Source organism: Oculina patagonica, chromosome 10 (assembly GCF_052425735.1).
Source record: "Oculina patagonica isolate OP01 chromosome 10, crgOcupat, whole genome shotgun sequence".
Classification (NCBI taxonomy): domain Eukaryota; kingdom Metazoa; phylum Cnidaria; class Anthozoa; order Scleractinia; family Oculinidae; genus Oculina; species Oculina patagonica.
In genome coordinates, this window is record NC_135767.1 from 14574544 (window position 1) to 14590233 (window position 15690).

At 37.7% G+C, this 15690-nt stretch overlaps 2 protein-coding genes across 2 annotated transcripts; both read left to right on the forward strand.

The window, feature by feature from the left end:
* The first annotated feature begins 1852 nt into the window (after nt 1-1852).
* On the forward strand, nt 1853-4136 carry LOC144628053 (octopamine receptor beta-2R-like). The gene is made up of 2 exons (XM_078486107.1): nt 1853-3052; nt 3892-4136. Exon 1 carries the CDS (start codon nt 1901-1903, stop codon nt 2720-2722), a length of 822 nt encoding a protein of 273 aa, XP_078342233.1. The 5' UTR covers nt 1853-1900; the 3' UTR covers nt 2723-3052; nt 3892-4136.
* An 8291-nt stretch (nt 4137-12427) lies between these two features.
* Nucleotides 12428-13776, forward strand: LOC144667084 (octopamine receptor beta-2R-like). The gene has a single exon (XM_078528465.1). It carries the CDS (start codon nt 12443-12445, stop codon nt 13271-13273), a length of 831 nt encoding a protein of 276 aa, XP_078384591.1. The 5' UTR covers nt 12428-12442; the 3' UTR covers nt 13274-13776.
* Nucleotides 13777-15690: the final 1914 nt, after the last annotated feature.

Consider the following 15690-nt stretch of genomic DNA (forward strand, 5'->3'; position numbering starts at 1 on the left):
CGGCGCAAATGACACGGAAGTCGAAGTGGTCTAGCGGTTAAGCGTTTGATCTTCAAATCCACAGTTGATGTTAAGAGTCGCCGGTTCAAACCTCAGAGGGGTGAAGTTTTTTTTTTACGACAATCTTTTTTACAATTTTATACGACGTCTTTTTTTTTCTTTCTCCTTTTTTATGAATCTATTAGAGATGCAAATCAAGTACTATACAGTATATTATTAAAAGGCAACAAAATTCGTCAGTTTGGCGAGCTTTTTGACGATAAATTATTTACGTATCATGACTATTGATTATCGTACAATACGCTTGGAACTATAAAACATTCAGAGACTGCTAAAATTGGACTTTATTCATACAATTGTCCTGAAATCAACCTTTTAATACCCAACGCAGTCGCAGTCCACAGTTCGTGCCTGCAAAATCTAAAAATTTCATGAAAACACGGAATATCACTAGTGCTTCGAAGATTTTCATATTTTCTCTAAGATTATTTCTTCTATTTGTCATGTGAAATTCTTTAAGAGCTATAAATCGAGCCATTCGAATAGGTTTTATACATACAAGCCATAAAACTTTGAACCTACGGTATCGGTCAGTCGGATAAGAACATTACAAAGAAATCTATATGCTAATTTTCGGCGCAAATGACACGGAAGTCGAAGTGGTCTAGCGGTTAAGCGTTTGGTCTTCAAAACCAGGTAGTTGATGTTAGGAGTCGCCGGTTCAAACCTCAGAGGGGTGAAACAAAAAGTTAATTTATAATTTAAAGCATAAATTATTATTCATAAATTAAAGTTAACAGCCCATAATTTAATGGATAATTATTATTCATAAATTAAAGTTAACAGCCCATCGACCGACCGACTGACCGAGTGAAAATTTGCATATCACTTTCCATAACCATACTCGTTTCATTACATTCACGAGTAAAAATGATCATACGGTCATCAAACTATGACATATGACATGTCATGAAGGCATGAACACTATTTTATTCATCGCCAGCCAAACGAAAAATCATTACCTATATCTCTTGAAGGTCTTAATATGGTTCAAATCGACCTCCAAATCGAGATGAATGGATGCGAAGAAGTCAATCAAGCGCCGATTGGTAATTACGTCATCACTCCTTGATTGGCTGGAAGCTCGAGTAACCCATTAAATGTCAAACCTGGCATGACGAAACATCGCTCAAAATCTTTATGGATTGACCGATGTTCTCATCCAGCTTTCATGAGTGTCAATTTAAAACAAGAAGAAATATGTGCGATAAAATAGACCGTTTTAAATGGGTCTTTGATCGCAGATTTTTTATAAAGTTAAAACTAGAACACTTTCTGTTATTGCTGATATGAAGGATTTACGGCAACAAGTTATCTGACTTGGAGGCCTGCATATATAATGAATGCTGCACACTGTTTGCGTCATCACTGTTTGATTGGTTAGAAGAAAAGAAAAACACTAAATAAGTCATACTCGTCGTGAAAACGTCAAATAAAAGTCATTATGAGGTGACTATTGTTTCTAGCTGTAGAAGATATTGCACCATTTTATTAGAGCTAATAACAACAAAAGTCTTGCTGATCAATGCGGATGTGGAAGATTGCCTTAGCTTTAAAAACGAATTCGAACAATGAGCGAATTTCTCTGCAAGACTAACAGATGGCATCGACCGACATCACTTATTTACATAACAGTAGGAGCTTGTGCGTAGTTAGATGTCATTTGAATAAGTTAAGTTCCTAATAAAAATGGAACGATGCATTATAATGAGTTGAGACCAGATGGTTTATAAAACAGCCTTTATATAAACAAGATAAAACAACGCGTTTTCGGTCTTTTGAAGTACTTGCTTCTAACCATCATCGAGATATCTTGAACTCTCCACAGTGCTGCTGGAATATGGAAACCTGGTTCTGGATTCTCGGCTGGTTTCTTTCTATCCTAACGGTAGCTGGAAATGGATTTGTTATCTTTATTGCTTGCAGAAAACGGCAGCTTCGAACCAAAACCAACGCGTTCGTCGTTTCATTAGCAGTCGCTGATTTCTGTATGGGGATGAGCTCAGTTCCTTCACAGTTCTTCTGCGAGATGGCGACTGGGTGCAACTCGCAAGGACTTCTAGCTGACGGTATTGACTATATAAGGTGGCTCTTCGCGTACGCATCCGTGGGAAATTTGTGCAGCTTAGTACTGGATCGCTACATGGCCGTTGTGAAACCATTACAATACTTGACTTTTATGAAGCGCCGCCGTGTCATTGAAATGATCTCTTTATCTTGGGCAATCCCAGCTACTTTCGTTGTGCTCGTGTCATCACTCTGGTTTAGTTTGAAAAAGCCTATTATTAATACTATTTCTGGTTGGGTGTGTATGTTTTTCGAGTTACTATCGTTTGTTGTCATAATCTTTTGCTTTGCATCTATGTTATTAGTTGTTTGCAAGCACGATCGAGCTACCCGCACCCTAGCAAAACAGCTACGCTTTAACCATCACGTTTTGTTCAAAGTTCAGGATAAGTCTGCAGTTAAAATGATGGCAGTTGTTATTGCTTTATTTCTTGTGAGTTACGGAATTGCTTTGCGTTGTAGTTTTGTTTATATCCTCAGTGACAACACACCATGTAATGATAACCAATTTAAAGTGCCTCTTCTGGTTTTAAACTCCGCTGTAAACCCTTTAGCTTACGCTGTCTTTAAGAGAGACATTAAGAAGGAGTCTTAAAGACTGATCTATTCTGTGGTCTTTAAAAATTGTAATTAACTTGAACAATCTTAAATTATTCTAGTAGAATTGTATGTCTCATTACTAATCATGTGGAACACCAAATGTAAAAAAAGAAAACATTTACGTAAACTATATCGAACATTAATATCGTAAAAAATGTTGTGGTTATTCATCGTGGTAGAGTGCAATAATAAATTATTTTTCGTTTGTCTCACGACGTAGTCACGTGTGATGGAGATCGCGTCGTTTCGACTGCACACTGCTAGTCTTCATCAGGCGATAAGGTCGACTGGTTGTGTGTGAACTTATAAAGCACGCTGCTGCGCTGTGATTGGTTGGTTTTCAACAGCTTTGATTGGTGCATTTCGATCCTCGCTGTTTCTGTGTCCTGTTGTTCCCTCAGCGGTCCGCTGTCGTACAATTCTCCTGTTGTTGTGTTTTTTGATCGTGGGCATCCATGCTTCAGGAATTTCAATTCCATTATCCCTGTTGATATTATTAGGGTGAAGTCTTATGTGAATTGTGTCTTTGACCCTGCGTTTGTACCAGTTTGGGTCACGATCAATAAACTTTACCTCGCTCCAAAGCGGGTAGTGTCCGGTGTTGTTGGTGTGTGCTGCAACGGCGGAGGTCTGGGTACGGGCGAGTCGGATGTCCCGGTCGTGTTCTTTGATCCTGTCTTGCATAGGTCTTCCCGTCTCACCGATGTAAACTTTGCCACATTCACAGGGAATCCTGTAAACAACGCCATCTTGCTTAGTGGAATCAACAGCGTCTTTCGGCCGTACTAGGTGTGATCGTAGTGTGGTTTCCGACTTGAAAACAGCCCGCACGCCTTGTTGTTGTAGGCAGCGGCGAAGTTGTTCGGAAAGACCTTTGACGTAGGGCAAAACCGCAGTGGATTTAAACTCGGTCGCGGGTTCAGCATTGGTTCTCGGTTTTCTGGTCTTGGTGATCTTCTGCAAGAAAGAACAAGGATAACCATCGGTGAGACGGGAAGACCTATGCAAGACAGAATCAAAGAACACGACCGGGACATCCGACTCGCCCGTACCCAGACCTCCGCCGTTGCAGAACACACCAATAACACCGGACACTACCCCCTTTGGAACGAGGTAAAGTTTATTGATCGTGACCCAAAATGGTACAAACGCAGGGTCAAAGAGGCAATTCACATAAGACTTCACCCTAATAATATCAACAGGGATAATGGAGTTGAAATTCCTGAAGCATGGATGCCCACGATCAAAAAACACAACAACAGGAGAACTGTACGACAGCGGACCGCTGAGGGAACAACAGGACACAGAAACAGCGAGGATCGAAATGCACCAATCACAGCTGTTGAAAACCAACCAATCACAGCGCAGCAGCGTGCTTTATAAGTTCACACACAACCAGTCGACCTTATCGCCTGATAAGGCGAAACGTCGCGATCTCCATCACACGTGACTACGTCGTGAGACAAACGGAAAATAATTTATTATTATATCGACCCTTATAGTTTATATCTGAGTCACTGTATTTTTTTGCGCCATGCGACGCTCAAGTCGCTAATTAAAACATAACAAGCAAGAAGTTTAATATTCGAAAAAGAAATTTTATTTTGATTCGATTAATCATGGCTTGCTTAACCAATTAGGCAAGTAAGAATCTGACAGTTTCCTACTTTGCATGGGAATAAAGTGATCAACAACAGATGCCACCGTCTTTCTTCACTATTTCCTTTTTTAACCCTCTCAAAGTACTTAAACACCGTATTCCTGTGTTAGTATTGTGTTAGAAGTTATAAAAGAGTGGCTACCTGTTTTCCATATTATATCACGAAATTTGCAAATCACATGCATGAGTCGAGTCGCAAGTTGGATATGAGAATGTTCATACGAACAAAGCTCGTTCATCTGTCCACAACAATTGTATTTATGCCCAAGCTGATAACATGAACAGATAAAAAAGATAAGAAACTTTATTAACGTCTCAGTACCACATAGCTTGGGAAAATAAAATGCTAATAGGCCATTTCCGAGTTACTCTTTTCCTCTGTTTCAAAACGAGTCTACGTGCGAAACCATTCATATGAAAATGAGTTTCGTTGGGTTTGTTCCCTTTGCCTTCTTTTTTCAGTTGTTTGCTGCGAGCTTCCAGACATTTTCTAGCTTGATCAAACACAGTGTCTTCGATAATACTCGCTGAGTATTTGCTTTCTCTTAAATACCGGTTAAAACTTGAGAACAACCCTCAAAGGCTCGATGGTTCATAGTCTTGGCCATCTTTTCTTTTCACACTAAGAATGAATTCACTAAGGTAACGGCTGAGCTCTTCTGGTTGGATTTTTTCAATTTCTCTTTGTTCGTTTTTCTACAGCAGAAATGTAGAAAGCAGCTTCACATCCCGCTGCGTTTTTGCTCGAGTGTTTTTGTTTTCCTGCTCAGTAATATATTCTTCGATGGGTTTACTTAATGGTTTAAACCTTCTGCCAGAACATTCAGCCATAGTCGTTAATGAGAACGTTTTAAACCGTCCACAAAAGTGCGAAAGGCCAAAAACTCTGCAAGAGATAACTTTCAAGCAGTGAAAAAGCTAGCGCCATCGACAAAGCTACCACGTTCATTGAAAATGTTGATGCGTTTTGACAGCCGCTTTCTGATTGGACGAAACGGGTTTCTCACGTGTGAGGAAGTCGTTTCGCCGTTGTCATTGGCTGCGAGAATTTCCGAACCGTGTTTTTAACAGATCAATTCTAACTGTAAATCTCAGTATGTATGAAATAATATAATCTTCTGCTTTGCTGCAATGTTACGTGTTGTTTGCAAGCACGATCGATCTGCCCGCACATTAGCCAAACAGTTACGTTTTAACCACCGAGTTTTCTTTAAACCTCAGGAAAAGTCTGCAGTAAAAATGATGGCAGTTGTTGTATGCTTTTTTCTTGTGTGTTACGGACTTTTACTCCGTTGTACTTTTGCGAATATGTTCGGTGATCAAAAATCATGTTTTAACTATATCCAATACGAAGTGCCCGTTTTGGTTTTAAACTCCGCCGTTAACCCTTTAGCTTACGCCGTCTTCAAAAGAGATATTAAAAAGGAGTTTAAAAGGCTGATCTATTCTGTGATCGCAACAGAGTGTAAGTAATTTAAGCTGCACTATCTTTTGCCAAGGTAGGACAACTTTGATTCTGACGCGTTTGTCGAGCGAATCAAAAATGTCTTTGAATCAGTCATGGTATAATAAATACGTTACATGGACATGGAACAGGAAATACTAAAAAAATGGGAGAAATGTATGGAAAATAATTTTGCTTTAATCTGAGTCAATAACATATCAAACGTGGCATAAAAGGCGAAAACAGCCTTTCTTGATAAGAATTTGTAGTCTACAAGAAAAATCTTTAAACTTCTAAATATACAATAATAAACGAATGTTGTATTCATTGCTTGAGTAGACAAGACAAAAAGCTGACATTTATAGGGAGCGGTTTCAGAGCCACCTTAAATTTTCAAAAAAAAAATTATAAGGTGGCTCTGAGACCACCTCGTAGAACTTTCTATCTTAACATGCTGATCAATGTTCAATAATAAAAAAAAATGGGGAAAAGATATCGATTTTGAGTTATAAGCAGTTAAAGTCAAAATTAAGGGTGTTTTCAACATGTTATACTGTTGCTATGGTGACCAGTGTCGTCAAGGAAAGAAACAGGCCCAACATATTCACCAATCATTGGGCATTCATTTAATACCATTATTGTAGCATCAACTGATATAGATTTGTAGTACTGACAAAGGTCACAGACACCCCTCTGTAACAGACCCAGTGGATTATGAAAAGAATGACTGTAAAAGAATCGTGCAAGGGGAGCCATGAAAAAAGATACAAGAGAATCTTGAAAAAAATCTTGCACAACCAGAAGGTAAAAAATATATATATCTTGCCGGAAAATTGCCCAACACCCATCAAAAAGTTATGATCCATTCCTTAATGCAAGGGAAGTGTAGAATTCGATCAAGCGCTAATTGATATTTACGTCATCACTACTTGATTGGTTAGAAGCTCTAAAGACCCATTAAAACTCAGTATGTCGAAACTCCAATGAAATCTTTGTGGGATGACCGATGTTTTCAGCAATTTGCCATAACCATCTTCGACAAAATAGACCGTTTGTAGTCTTTGCTCTTATTGCTGATATGAAGGATTTACCTCAGATGTATACTAATAATGTGTACAACCCAAATAGAAACTTCGATAGCCTGGAGGCCGGCTTATCGAATTAACAATCTTGATCGGATGGTTGCGTCATCAATTTTTCATTGGTTAACAAAGCGGAAAAGCCGTCTCACTCGCCGTCTCAAAACGTCAAAACTTCATGGGGTGACAATAATGCTTTTAAATTGTAGATTTTATTTTTGGACTCATATTTGAAATAAAACTCATAAAAGTGGCAAATTGCAATTGAACGTAGCTAGATGCATTTGCATAAGTAAAGTTCTAAGCAAATAGCGTAAACATGCAGTGTCTATTAGACGGGGACAGATGGTCGAAAGCCGCAACCTTTAAGTAAACCCGATAAAGTAACGCTTTTTCGATTTAGATCGTTAGAGATACCCTTTTGGGGTCAAATCATCTCCAGATTAATAAAGCTGGGAAATGAAAGCCTAGTTCTGTATTCTAGGCTAGTCTATTTCAATCTCTTTAATGCGTCGATCTCTTTCAATACGTCATCCCTGTTTGTTTGGTTAGTTGAAAATAAAACTTGCGCCAAAAGAGTCATACTCGACATGTCAAAGCGTCAATCAATAATCTTTATTGAATGACTAAGGTTTTTAGCTTTATAAGATACTATATCATTTTTGTTTGAACAGATAACAAAAGTTTTGGCGATCAATACGGATGTGGATCATTTGTCTTAGCTTTTAAATCGAGATTTGAAAAAAAAAATAAGCGAATTTCCTGCAAGCCCAACTTATTGCATTAACCGAAATTGATACTTCTTTACATAGCAGTTGGAACTTATTTGGGTAAGTTCAGTAATGGGTAGAAATTGATCGATGCTTTTCAAGTAGTTGAAAACAGATGGTTGAAGGCAAAAGAACTTTTTGTCCGTCTTTTCAGTAAAACCCGCTCCTGATAATCATCAAATCATTTTTACTCTCTGTATTGAAGCTGAAAAATGGAAACCTGGTTCTGGATTCTCGGCTGGTTTCTTTCCATCCTGACGATGACTGGAAATGGATTTGTTATCTTCATTGTTTGCAGGAAAAGACAGCTTCGAACGAAAACCAACGCGTTCGTCGCTTCATTAGCAATAGCCGATTTCTGTGTGGGGATGAGCGCAGTGCCGCCACCGTTTTTGTGTAAGATGGCGAGTGGATGTGACTTAAAAGCGGTGTCTCAGTACAAAACGATAGCTACAGCCTTCACATGGGACGTGTTCGTGTACGCATCCGCCGTGAACTTGTGCAGTTTAGTACTGGATCGTTACATCGCCGTTGTGAAACCTTTAAGATACTTAACTTTTATGAGGCGACGCCGTGTCATTCTTATGATTTCCTTATCTTGGACAATCCCAGTTACTTTTACTGTGTTGGTAAGGTCACTCGAGTATAATTCAAAAGCCCTTTTTGTCATTAATATTGTCGGCTGGCTTTATACTGTTTTTGAGTTACTCTTGTGTGTTATTATAATCTTCTACGTTGCATCTATGTTACATATTGTTTGCAAGCACGGCCAATCTTCCCGCAGCCTAGCTAAACAGTTACGTTTTAACCATCGAGTTTTCTTTAAAACCCAGGAGAAGTCTGCGGTTAAGATGATGGCAGTTGTTGTTAGCTTGTTTCTTGTGTGTTTCGGACTTCTTTTGCACTGTAGTTTTGCGTCGTTATTTGGTTATCACAAAACATGTTTTAATTATATTCAATACAAATTCCTCCTTGTGGTTCTAAACTCCACCGTAAACCCTTTAGCTTACGCCGTCTTCAAGAGAGACATTAAGAGAGAATTGACAAGATTTATCTGTTCAGTGAGTCCGTAACTAAGTTTCAGTTATTTAAGAGGCAACATCTTGCTTGTTTTTGTGAAGGTAGCTTCACATCAAATCTAGCGAAACTTTTCTAGTGAATCGTCGCTGGAAATGGTCATGGTATGATAAATACTTTACATGGAAAATGAACAGAAAATACTAAAAAAATATCTAATGTAAAATATATTTGCTAGAACAAAGTCAAAAGCTTAAAAGGTAAAACAGTCGTTCTTTCCCAGGACTTTGTAAGTACTAGCTGGATAAGTATATTTGTGCTTCTAAATAAATGGCTTAAACAAATGTTGTATTCGATCTTTCCTTGAGTTTGCGCGACGTTTGTTTCTCCCAACGCCCACTTCTAGAAAGCTATACTTTTCATCCAAACACATTTTTTTTTTCACCACCATACCTCTTCCTCTCTTCAGTATAGCTGAAATATAAAACCTGGTTCTAGATTCTTGGCTGTTTTTTTTTTTTTCATTCTGACGATGACTGAAAATGGATCAATTGTCTTCCGATCGTATGCAGAAAACGGCAGCTTTGCACCGAAACCAACGCGTTCGTCGTTTCATTAGCAGTGGCTGATTTCTTTGTGGGCTTGAACGCAGTTCCTTCACAGTTCTTCAACAAGATGGCGACTGGATGCAACTCGCAAGGACTACTAGCTGACGGTAATAACTATAATATATAGATTAAGGCAAGCCTACAAACGGAGCTCCCCAGTCATTTGCCTTTTATACTTTTTAAACTGATTTTTATTCATGATATTTTCTTTATATAATATGCATCCCTTCTTACCATGAACAACAGCATCAGAGTTTAAAAAATGATCAATCAAAAACGGATTATCATCTAGCAGTTTGTGAATAACCTCCCAAATATAAACTATTAGTGTAATTTTACAGAGGTGAATTCAATTCTGATTGGTCGAGAAACTCGGACTATGTCGCAATATTCACCGCGCTAGGCGGTGAATATAGCATCTCAAGGTTTGGCTACTAAGCCATGCCACGTTTGCCATTCAGGCCAGTGAACATGGCGGCATTTGCGGAATGTAAATTTCTCTCATTTAAAATAAATCACTCCAAATCCTGGATATTTGAAACATTGGGAATTTTGCAAATTTAGTACCAAGGCTTTTGGACCTAAAATATTTCAAGAGATGGTTTTCAAGGCATAAGAATTGATCGCAAACATGGTGGTTGTGGAGATCGCACACGGCCATGTACTCAGTCAGATCGACTGTCAAAACATTATTTAGTTCTCTTCTCACTGGAGCTAGTAATTTCGAGAGGATTCACACAGTTGCTCAGAATCCACCAACGATTAAAAAAAGGTACCGGATATCTATCTTTTTCGTAGTGTCTGTTTTGTTCCGTTTTATTGCTAAAACTTGAGTGTAAATTATGATTTCAATCGATAAATTAGATTTGTTTGGACAGTTTTGGATTATTGTGCAAACATTTTTTCTTTAAAAAAAGAACGAAAGAAGTTAGCTTTTTTGCAGGGCCGTCGATAAAAGCCGGAACATGAACATTCCGGAAAACCCCGGAACATTCCGGAACATCCGGGAAAATCCCGGAACATGAAAAACTATATTAAAAATTTATATAACGATCTATAAAAATTCCAGAAATATTGAAAGAAGTTAAAAAAAAAGTAACGAAAGAAATAACCAAAAAGAAAAAAAAAGAGAAAAGAGAATAATAGTGTGTTAAATAATTCCAGGTACCCTATGACTGCCACTCCCGATATGAATCCAGCACCGACTGAGGTTAATTAAATTTGCTTGGTCAGTTTTGGATTATTGTGCAAACATTTTTTCTTTAAACAAAGAACGAAAAATGTTAACTTTTTTGCAGTGCAAAATTTCCTAACGAAACCATGTCCCTTGACTTTTGCTTTAATGCTTATAACTCAAAAACGAGCTCTATGACTCTCTTTTTTATTATTAAGTAATGATGTAAAGATGTAACTTTTTGCAAAGTTAGAAAAAATCTCTACGGAGCGATTTCAGAGCCAGTTTAAAAAGCCATACTATATATTTTCCTTATGTTCAAACAACACATAATTACATCCGTTTTCCTGAGTGTTACGTAAATAGCGTCTTTCTATCGACATCCATCTTTGGACGTGCTGAAGAAACAAGCAGCTATTTTGACATGTTATGACGCAATTCATCGTCACTAAGGATTGACTCCATGATTAACATTGGCGTCAATTTATTCAACCTACAGAAAACCTCCAATAAAACTTAAGAAATGACAGGTCTAACCGGTAGATAAAGACATTAAAGAAGAAGGGATGCATGGCGGTTAGGGACGGACCATTATTTTCTTGGAGGGGGGGGGGGGGATGAAAAAGTTTTCCTCTGCAAACATTTTTTTTAGTTTATGCACCTCTTGCAAACATTTTTTTCGAAATTCTTACTATTTTTTGTTATACGTATCGTGCAAACAATTTTTTTCAATATTTTTCATCCCCTCCCTCCAAAAAAAAATGGTCCGTCCCTTACGTCATCACTGACTGCCTCGTCATAAGTTAAGAAAACCAATTAAAAGATGCCAAATTTTGTATGTCAAAACGTCAATCATATATTATTTTTATGGAAAGACTTTTTCATTTTTAGATGCCATTTAGTCCATTTAGTTTCATATGAAGAGATGTCACGCTTTGTTATTTTTTGTTCTAATGGATCAGTCGCTTCATTATTTCAAACACTTTAATCAAAAAAAAAAAAAAACACACAAATTGGCCAGCAATGCACAGACAATAAATAGCTATTATAATTATCCTTCGTCAAATTCGGTCATTGGAACACAAACAGGAACAAGTATTGGAGACCAGGTGCTGCTTAAAGCAATCCTCATATAAACTCGATAATGTGGTCTTCATGCATAATTATTATATTAGGCCAAAGCTCTGACCTCTAATAGAAAATTGAAAGCTTGTTTTGAATTTTCATTCGTTTCCTGTTACCTTAATAGAAAGTTAAATGAAAATAATCGGCGATGACCAAAAAAGTAGCTGTTTGTTTGCTTAATGTCATTTACATATATGGTGAATAAGTCAAGAAAATTATAATATTAACAAGGCGTTTCAGCTGTAGACGTTATACAATTTTTTATTGAAATAATAACAAGAAAAAAGTTTCGCTAACGTTTGTTGTAATATGAAAAATTTGCCTCAGTTTCTCAACCACAAAGGAAAAATAACCGAACTTTACCAGCAATGCCCAACTGACGAAAACGTGGTCAGACGACATTTACATAAGTGAGCAAAACGGAAATACGTTAATAAGACGACCAGATGGCAAAAATTAACCTTTATAAAAGCACGGTAAAATAACGCTTTTTCGTTGTTTTGAAATACATGTTCTTGACCATCATCAAGATAAGAAAAAAATCTCTCGTCACCGAAGCTTGACGTAAAATCTTCACGAGGTGACAATGACGCTTTTTAGCTGTAATTGTTTTTGGACTCTTATTTGCAATCAGTCTCATGATAGCAGCAACAGGCAATTGAACGACGTTAAATGCATTTGCATAAGTAAAGTTCTTAACAAAAAGGGAAAGGAAGGGTCTAATAGATTGACCAGATGGTTTGAAGCAATCTTTAAATAAGTACGATAGAATACCGCTTTTTCGATCTTTAGGGATACCCATATTTATTCATCGTCATCTCTACAGTGTAGCTGGAAAATGGAAACCTGGTTCTGGATTCTCGGCTGGTTTCTTTCCATCCTGACGATGACTGGAAACGGAATTATCATCTTCATTGTTTGCAGAAAACGGCAGCTTCGCACCAAAACCAACGCGTTCGTCGTTTCATTAGCAGTAGCTGATTTCTGTGTGGGGATGATCTCATTTCCGACACGGTTCTTCTGCGAGGTGTTTGGTGAGTGCAACTGGCCGATATATTTCTTCAGGGGGCTGTTTGTGTACGCATCCGCCACAAACTTGTGCAGTTTAGTACTGGATCGCTACATGGCCGTTGCAAAACCTTTAACTTACTTGACTTTTATGAAACGCCGCCGTGTTATTCAAATGATTTCATTATCTTGGGTAATCCCAGTTGTTTTTAGTGTTCTTGTTACATCACGAGTCTGGTTTAACTTACATACACCAGTTATTGATAATATTGTCGGCTGGCTCTATACAGTATTTGAGTTACTCTTGTGTGCCATTGTTATCTTTTGCTTCGCATCAATGGTACATGTTGTTTGCAAGCACGCCCGATCAGCCCGTATATTAGCCAAACAGTTACGTTTTAATCATCACGCTTTGCTTAAAACTCAGGACACGTCCGCGGTTAAAATGATGGCAATTGTGGTAGGTTTGTTTCTCTTGTGTTACGGAATAGCTTTGCGCTGTAACTTTGTGTACTATCTTGGCAACCAGACACCATGTAATGATCTCCGATACAAGGTACCTATTCAGGTTTTGAACTCAGCCGTTAATCCGTTAGCTTACGCTATCTTTAAAAGAGATATTAAGAAAGAGTTCAAAAGACTTCTGTGGAAGAGTAACTAACTTATTAAGTATCGATTTAACATGTCGCAAATTGTTTTACTTAGCTTATCTAGGGAACTAGCGAACCTCTTGAGTTACTCGTATGTATTTCCCAACTTCATCGTCATATTTAACTATTAAAAAAATAGAAAGAAAGAAAATTTAATCAATTAGGCATCACAGGCAGCGCAAAGAGTACTATGTGTGGGAATCGAAGTTGTGGATAGTCTATTTTACACATATCAAGTGTGTACTTTGCGAAACAAAACTGACGAGATCTTCTCCCCTTACTATTCGGTGGCCTAGCTCACCTTATTTTTAACTAACTGATCGATACGAGTCATTTGTGGTTCGCACTTAAAACACTCACGTGGACCGTAGTATTGAGTTTTACAACGGGCAGATGAGTGACTGTATAACAGCCTATGTAATCATGGTGCTCTTAGGTGTTCCAGAAAAACTTATTTGAAACTCCATAGTGCCTTTAAAAGAATGCAATGCTGTGTAATTCCATAATCGAAAGATAATATGGCATTAAATAAAATATTAAAATGAAATGACTGATCATGATGTTTACAGCTTCAGACGTAACAAACAAATATATTAGATTTCAAGCTTAAAATATTGCAGTCATTGATTGAAATGAGAAGAATTAACCTCTGTTTTCAACAATGTACATTAATTTGTGACACTAGAATTCAGACAAGAAATGCAAAGACAAATTACCCGAATTGAATGGCAGGCGTGAAAGTCAAAGTGGCTGCGTCTTGCATCACTCTTTAATTGGCCATAAAAGAAAACCATTAAAAAGATGTCATTTTTAAATCAAGATATGACACATGACATGACATGAAAACATGATCCGTTCATTGCCATAAGAGGGATCATTGCCTATCTCTTAATTGTTGGTATTGATATGGTTCAAACAGACCTCCAATTGGAAATATCGAAATGAATGAGGGGCGTAAAAGTGAATCAAGCGCTAATTTGTAGTTACGCCATAACCTCTTGATTGGTTAGAAGCTCTGAAAACCCATTAAATGTCAAACTCGGCATGTCAAAGCGCCACTATAAATCTTTATCGCCTGACTGATGTTCTCAGCTAATTTTATTTCAGTTAAAGACAACAAGGGCAAATGAGAAGCAACTTTTTTTTCAAAAATAACCATCTGCGACAAGAAATGCTTTTAAACGGTGTTTGGTCGCGAATTTTATAGTTAAAAAAGGAAACCTTGCTCGTATTAATGATATGAAGGATTTACCTCAGATTTAACTAACAGTGCGTGTAAAACAAAAAGAAACGCCGGCATGGAGTTATCTGACTTGGCCTGGAGGGCGTCATCGCTGTTTGATTGGTTAAAAGAAAAAACCCTACTAAGACAGTCATACTCTTCATGTCAGAACGTCACTCAAATGTCTTTATGGGGCGACTTATGTTTTTAGATTTTAAAGATACTTTACCATTTTTATTTGAATTAAAAAGAACGGAAGTTTTACCGAGCAATGTGGATGTGAAAAATTTGCCATAGCTTTTAATATGTGATTCGAAAAATGAGCTAATATTTCTGCAAGCCCATTACTGATGACATCGACCGATATCACTTAATTATTTACATACAAGTGGAGCGTGTGCGTAGTTAGATGATATTTTAATAAGTTAAGTTCGTAATAAGTAAAAATTAAACAATGCATTACAATTAGTTGAGACCAGATGGTTATAAAACAACATTTATATAAAAATGATAAAACGACGCCTCGACGCTCTTTTGAAATACGCGTTCCTGTTCATCATCAAGATAACTTGAAATCACTACAGTGTAGCTGAAAAATGGAATCCTGGTTCTGGATTCTCAGTTGGTCTCTTTCCATTCTGACGATGACTGGAAATGGATTTGTTATTTTTACTGTTTGCAGGAAGCGAAAGCTTCGAACGAAAACCAACGCGTTCATCGTTTCATTAGCTGTGGCTGATATCTGTGTGGGCACGAGCTTGGTTCCGTCGCTGTTCTTCTGCGAGAAAAGTGGGTACAACTCACAAGGTGTATTTTACAAAGTGGCATTCTCCATATGTGAGTTGTTTACGTTCGAATCCGCTGTTAACTTGTGCAGTTTAGTACTGGATCGCTACATGGCTGTTGTGAAACCTTTTAAATACCTGACTTTTATAAAGCGCTGCCGTGTTGTTCAAACGATTTCCTTTTCTTAGACAACTTCTGCTACTTTTACTGTGTTTGTTAAGTCACGCTAGGATTTTTCCCGCCTTTTCCGGCCAGAAATCTGTCCACATTCCTTTTCGACGCCATATTGGCCGAGTAACAACCCAATAAGGGGACTGGTGAGGAGCAGAAATGAAGGCCCTTTGAGGCTTCTGGGTAGCTCATAGCGCGGTAAAATTAGAATAAACAGACCAAGCTCCTCGAAAGCTTTTTTTGATACCA

What these genes read in the sequence shown, in the direction of transcription:
- LOC144628053 (XM_078486107.1), top strand. Translation starts at nt 1,901, where the DNA reads ATGGAAACCTGGTTCTGGATTCTCGGCTGGTTTCTTTCTATCCTAACG.
- LOC144667084 (XM_078528465.1), top strand. Translation starts at nt 12,443, where the DNA reads ATGGAAACCTGGTTCTGGATTCTCGGCTGGTTTCTTTCCATCCTGACG.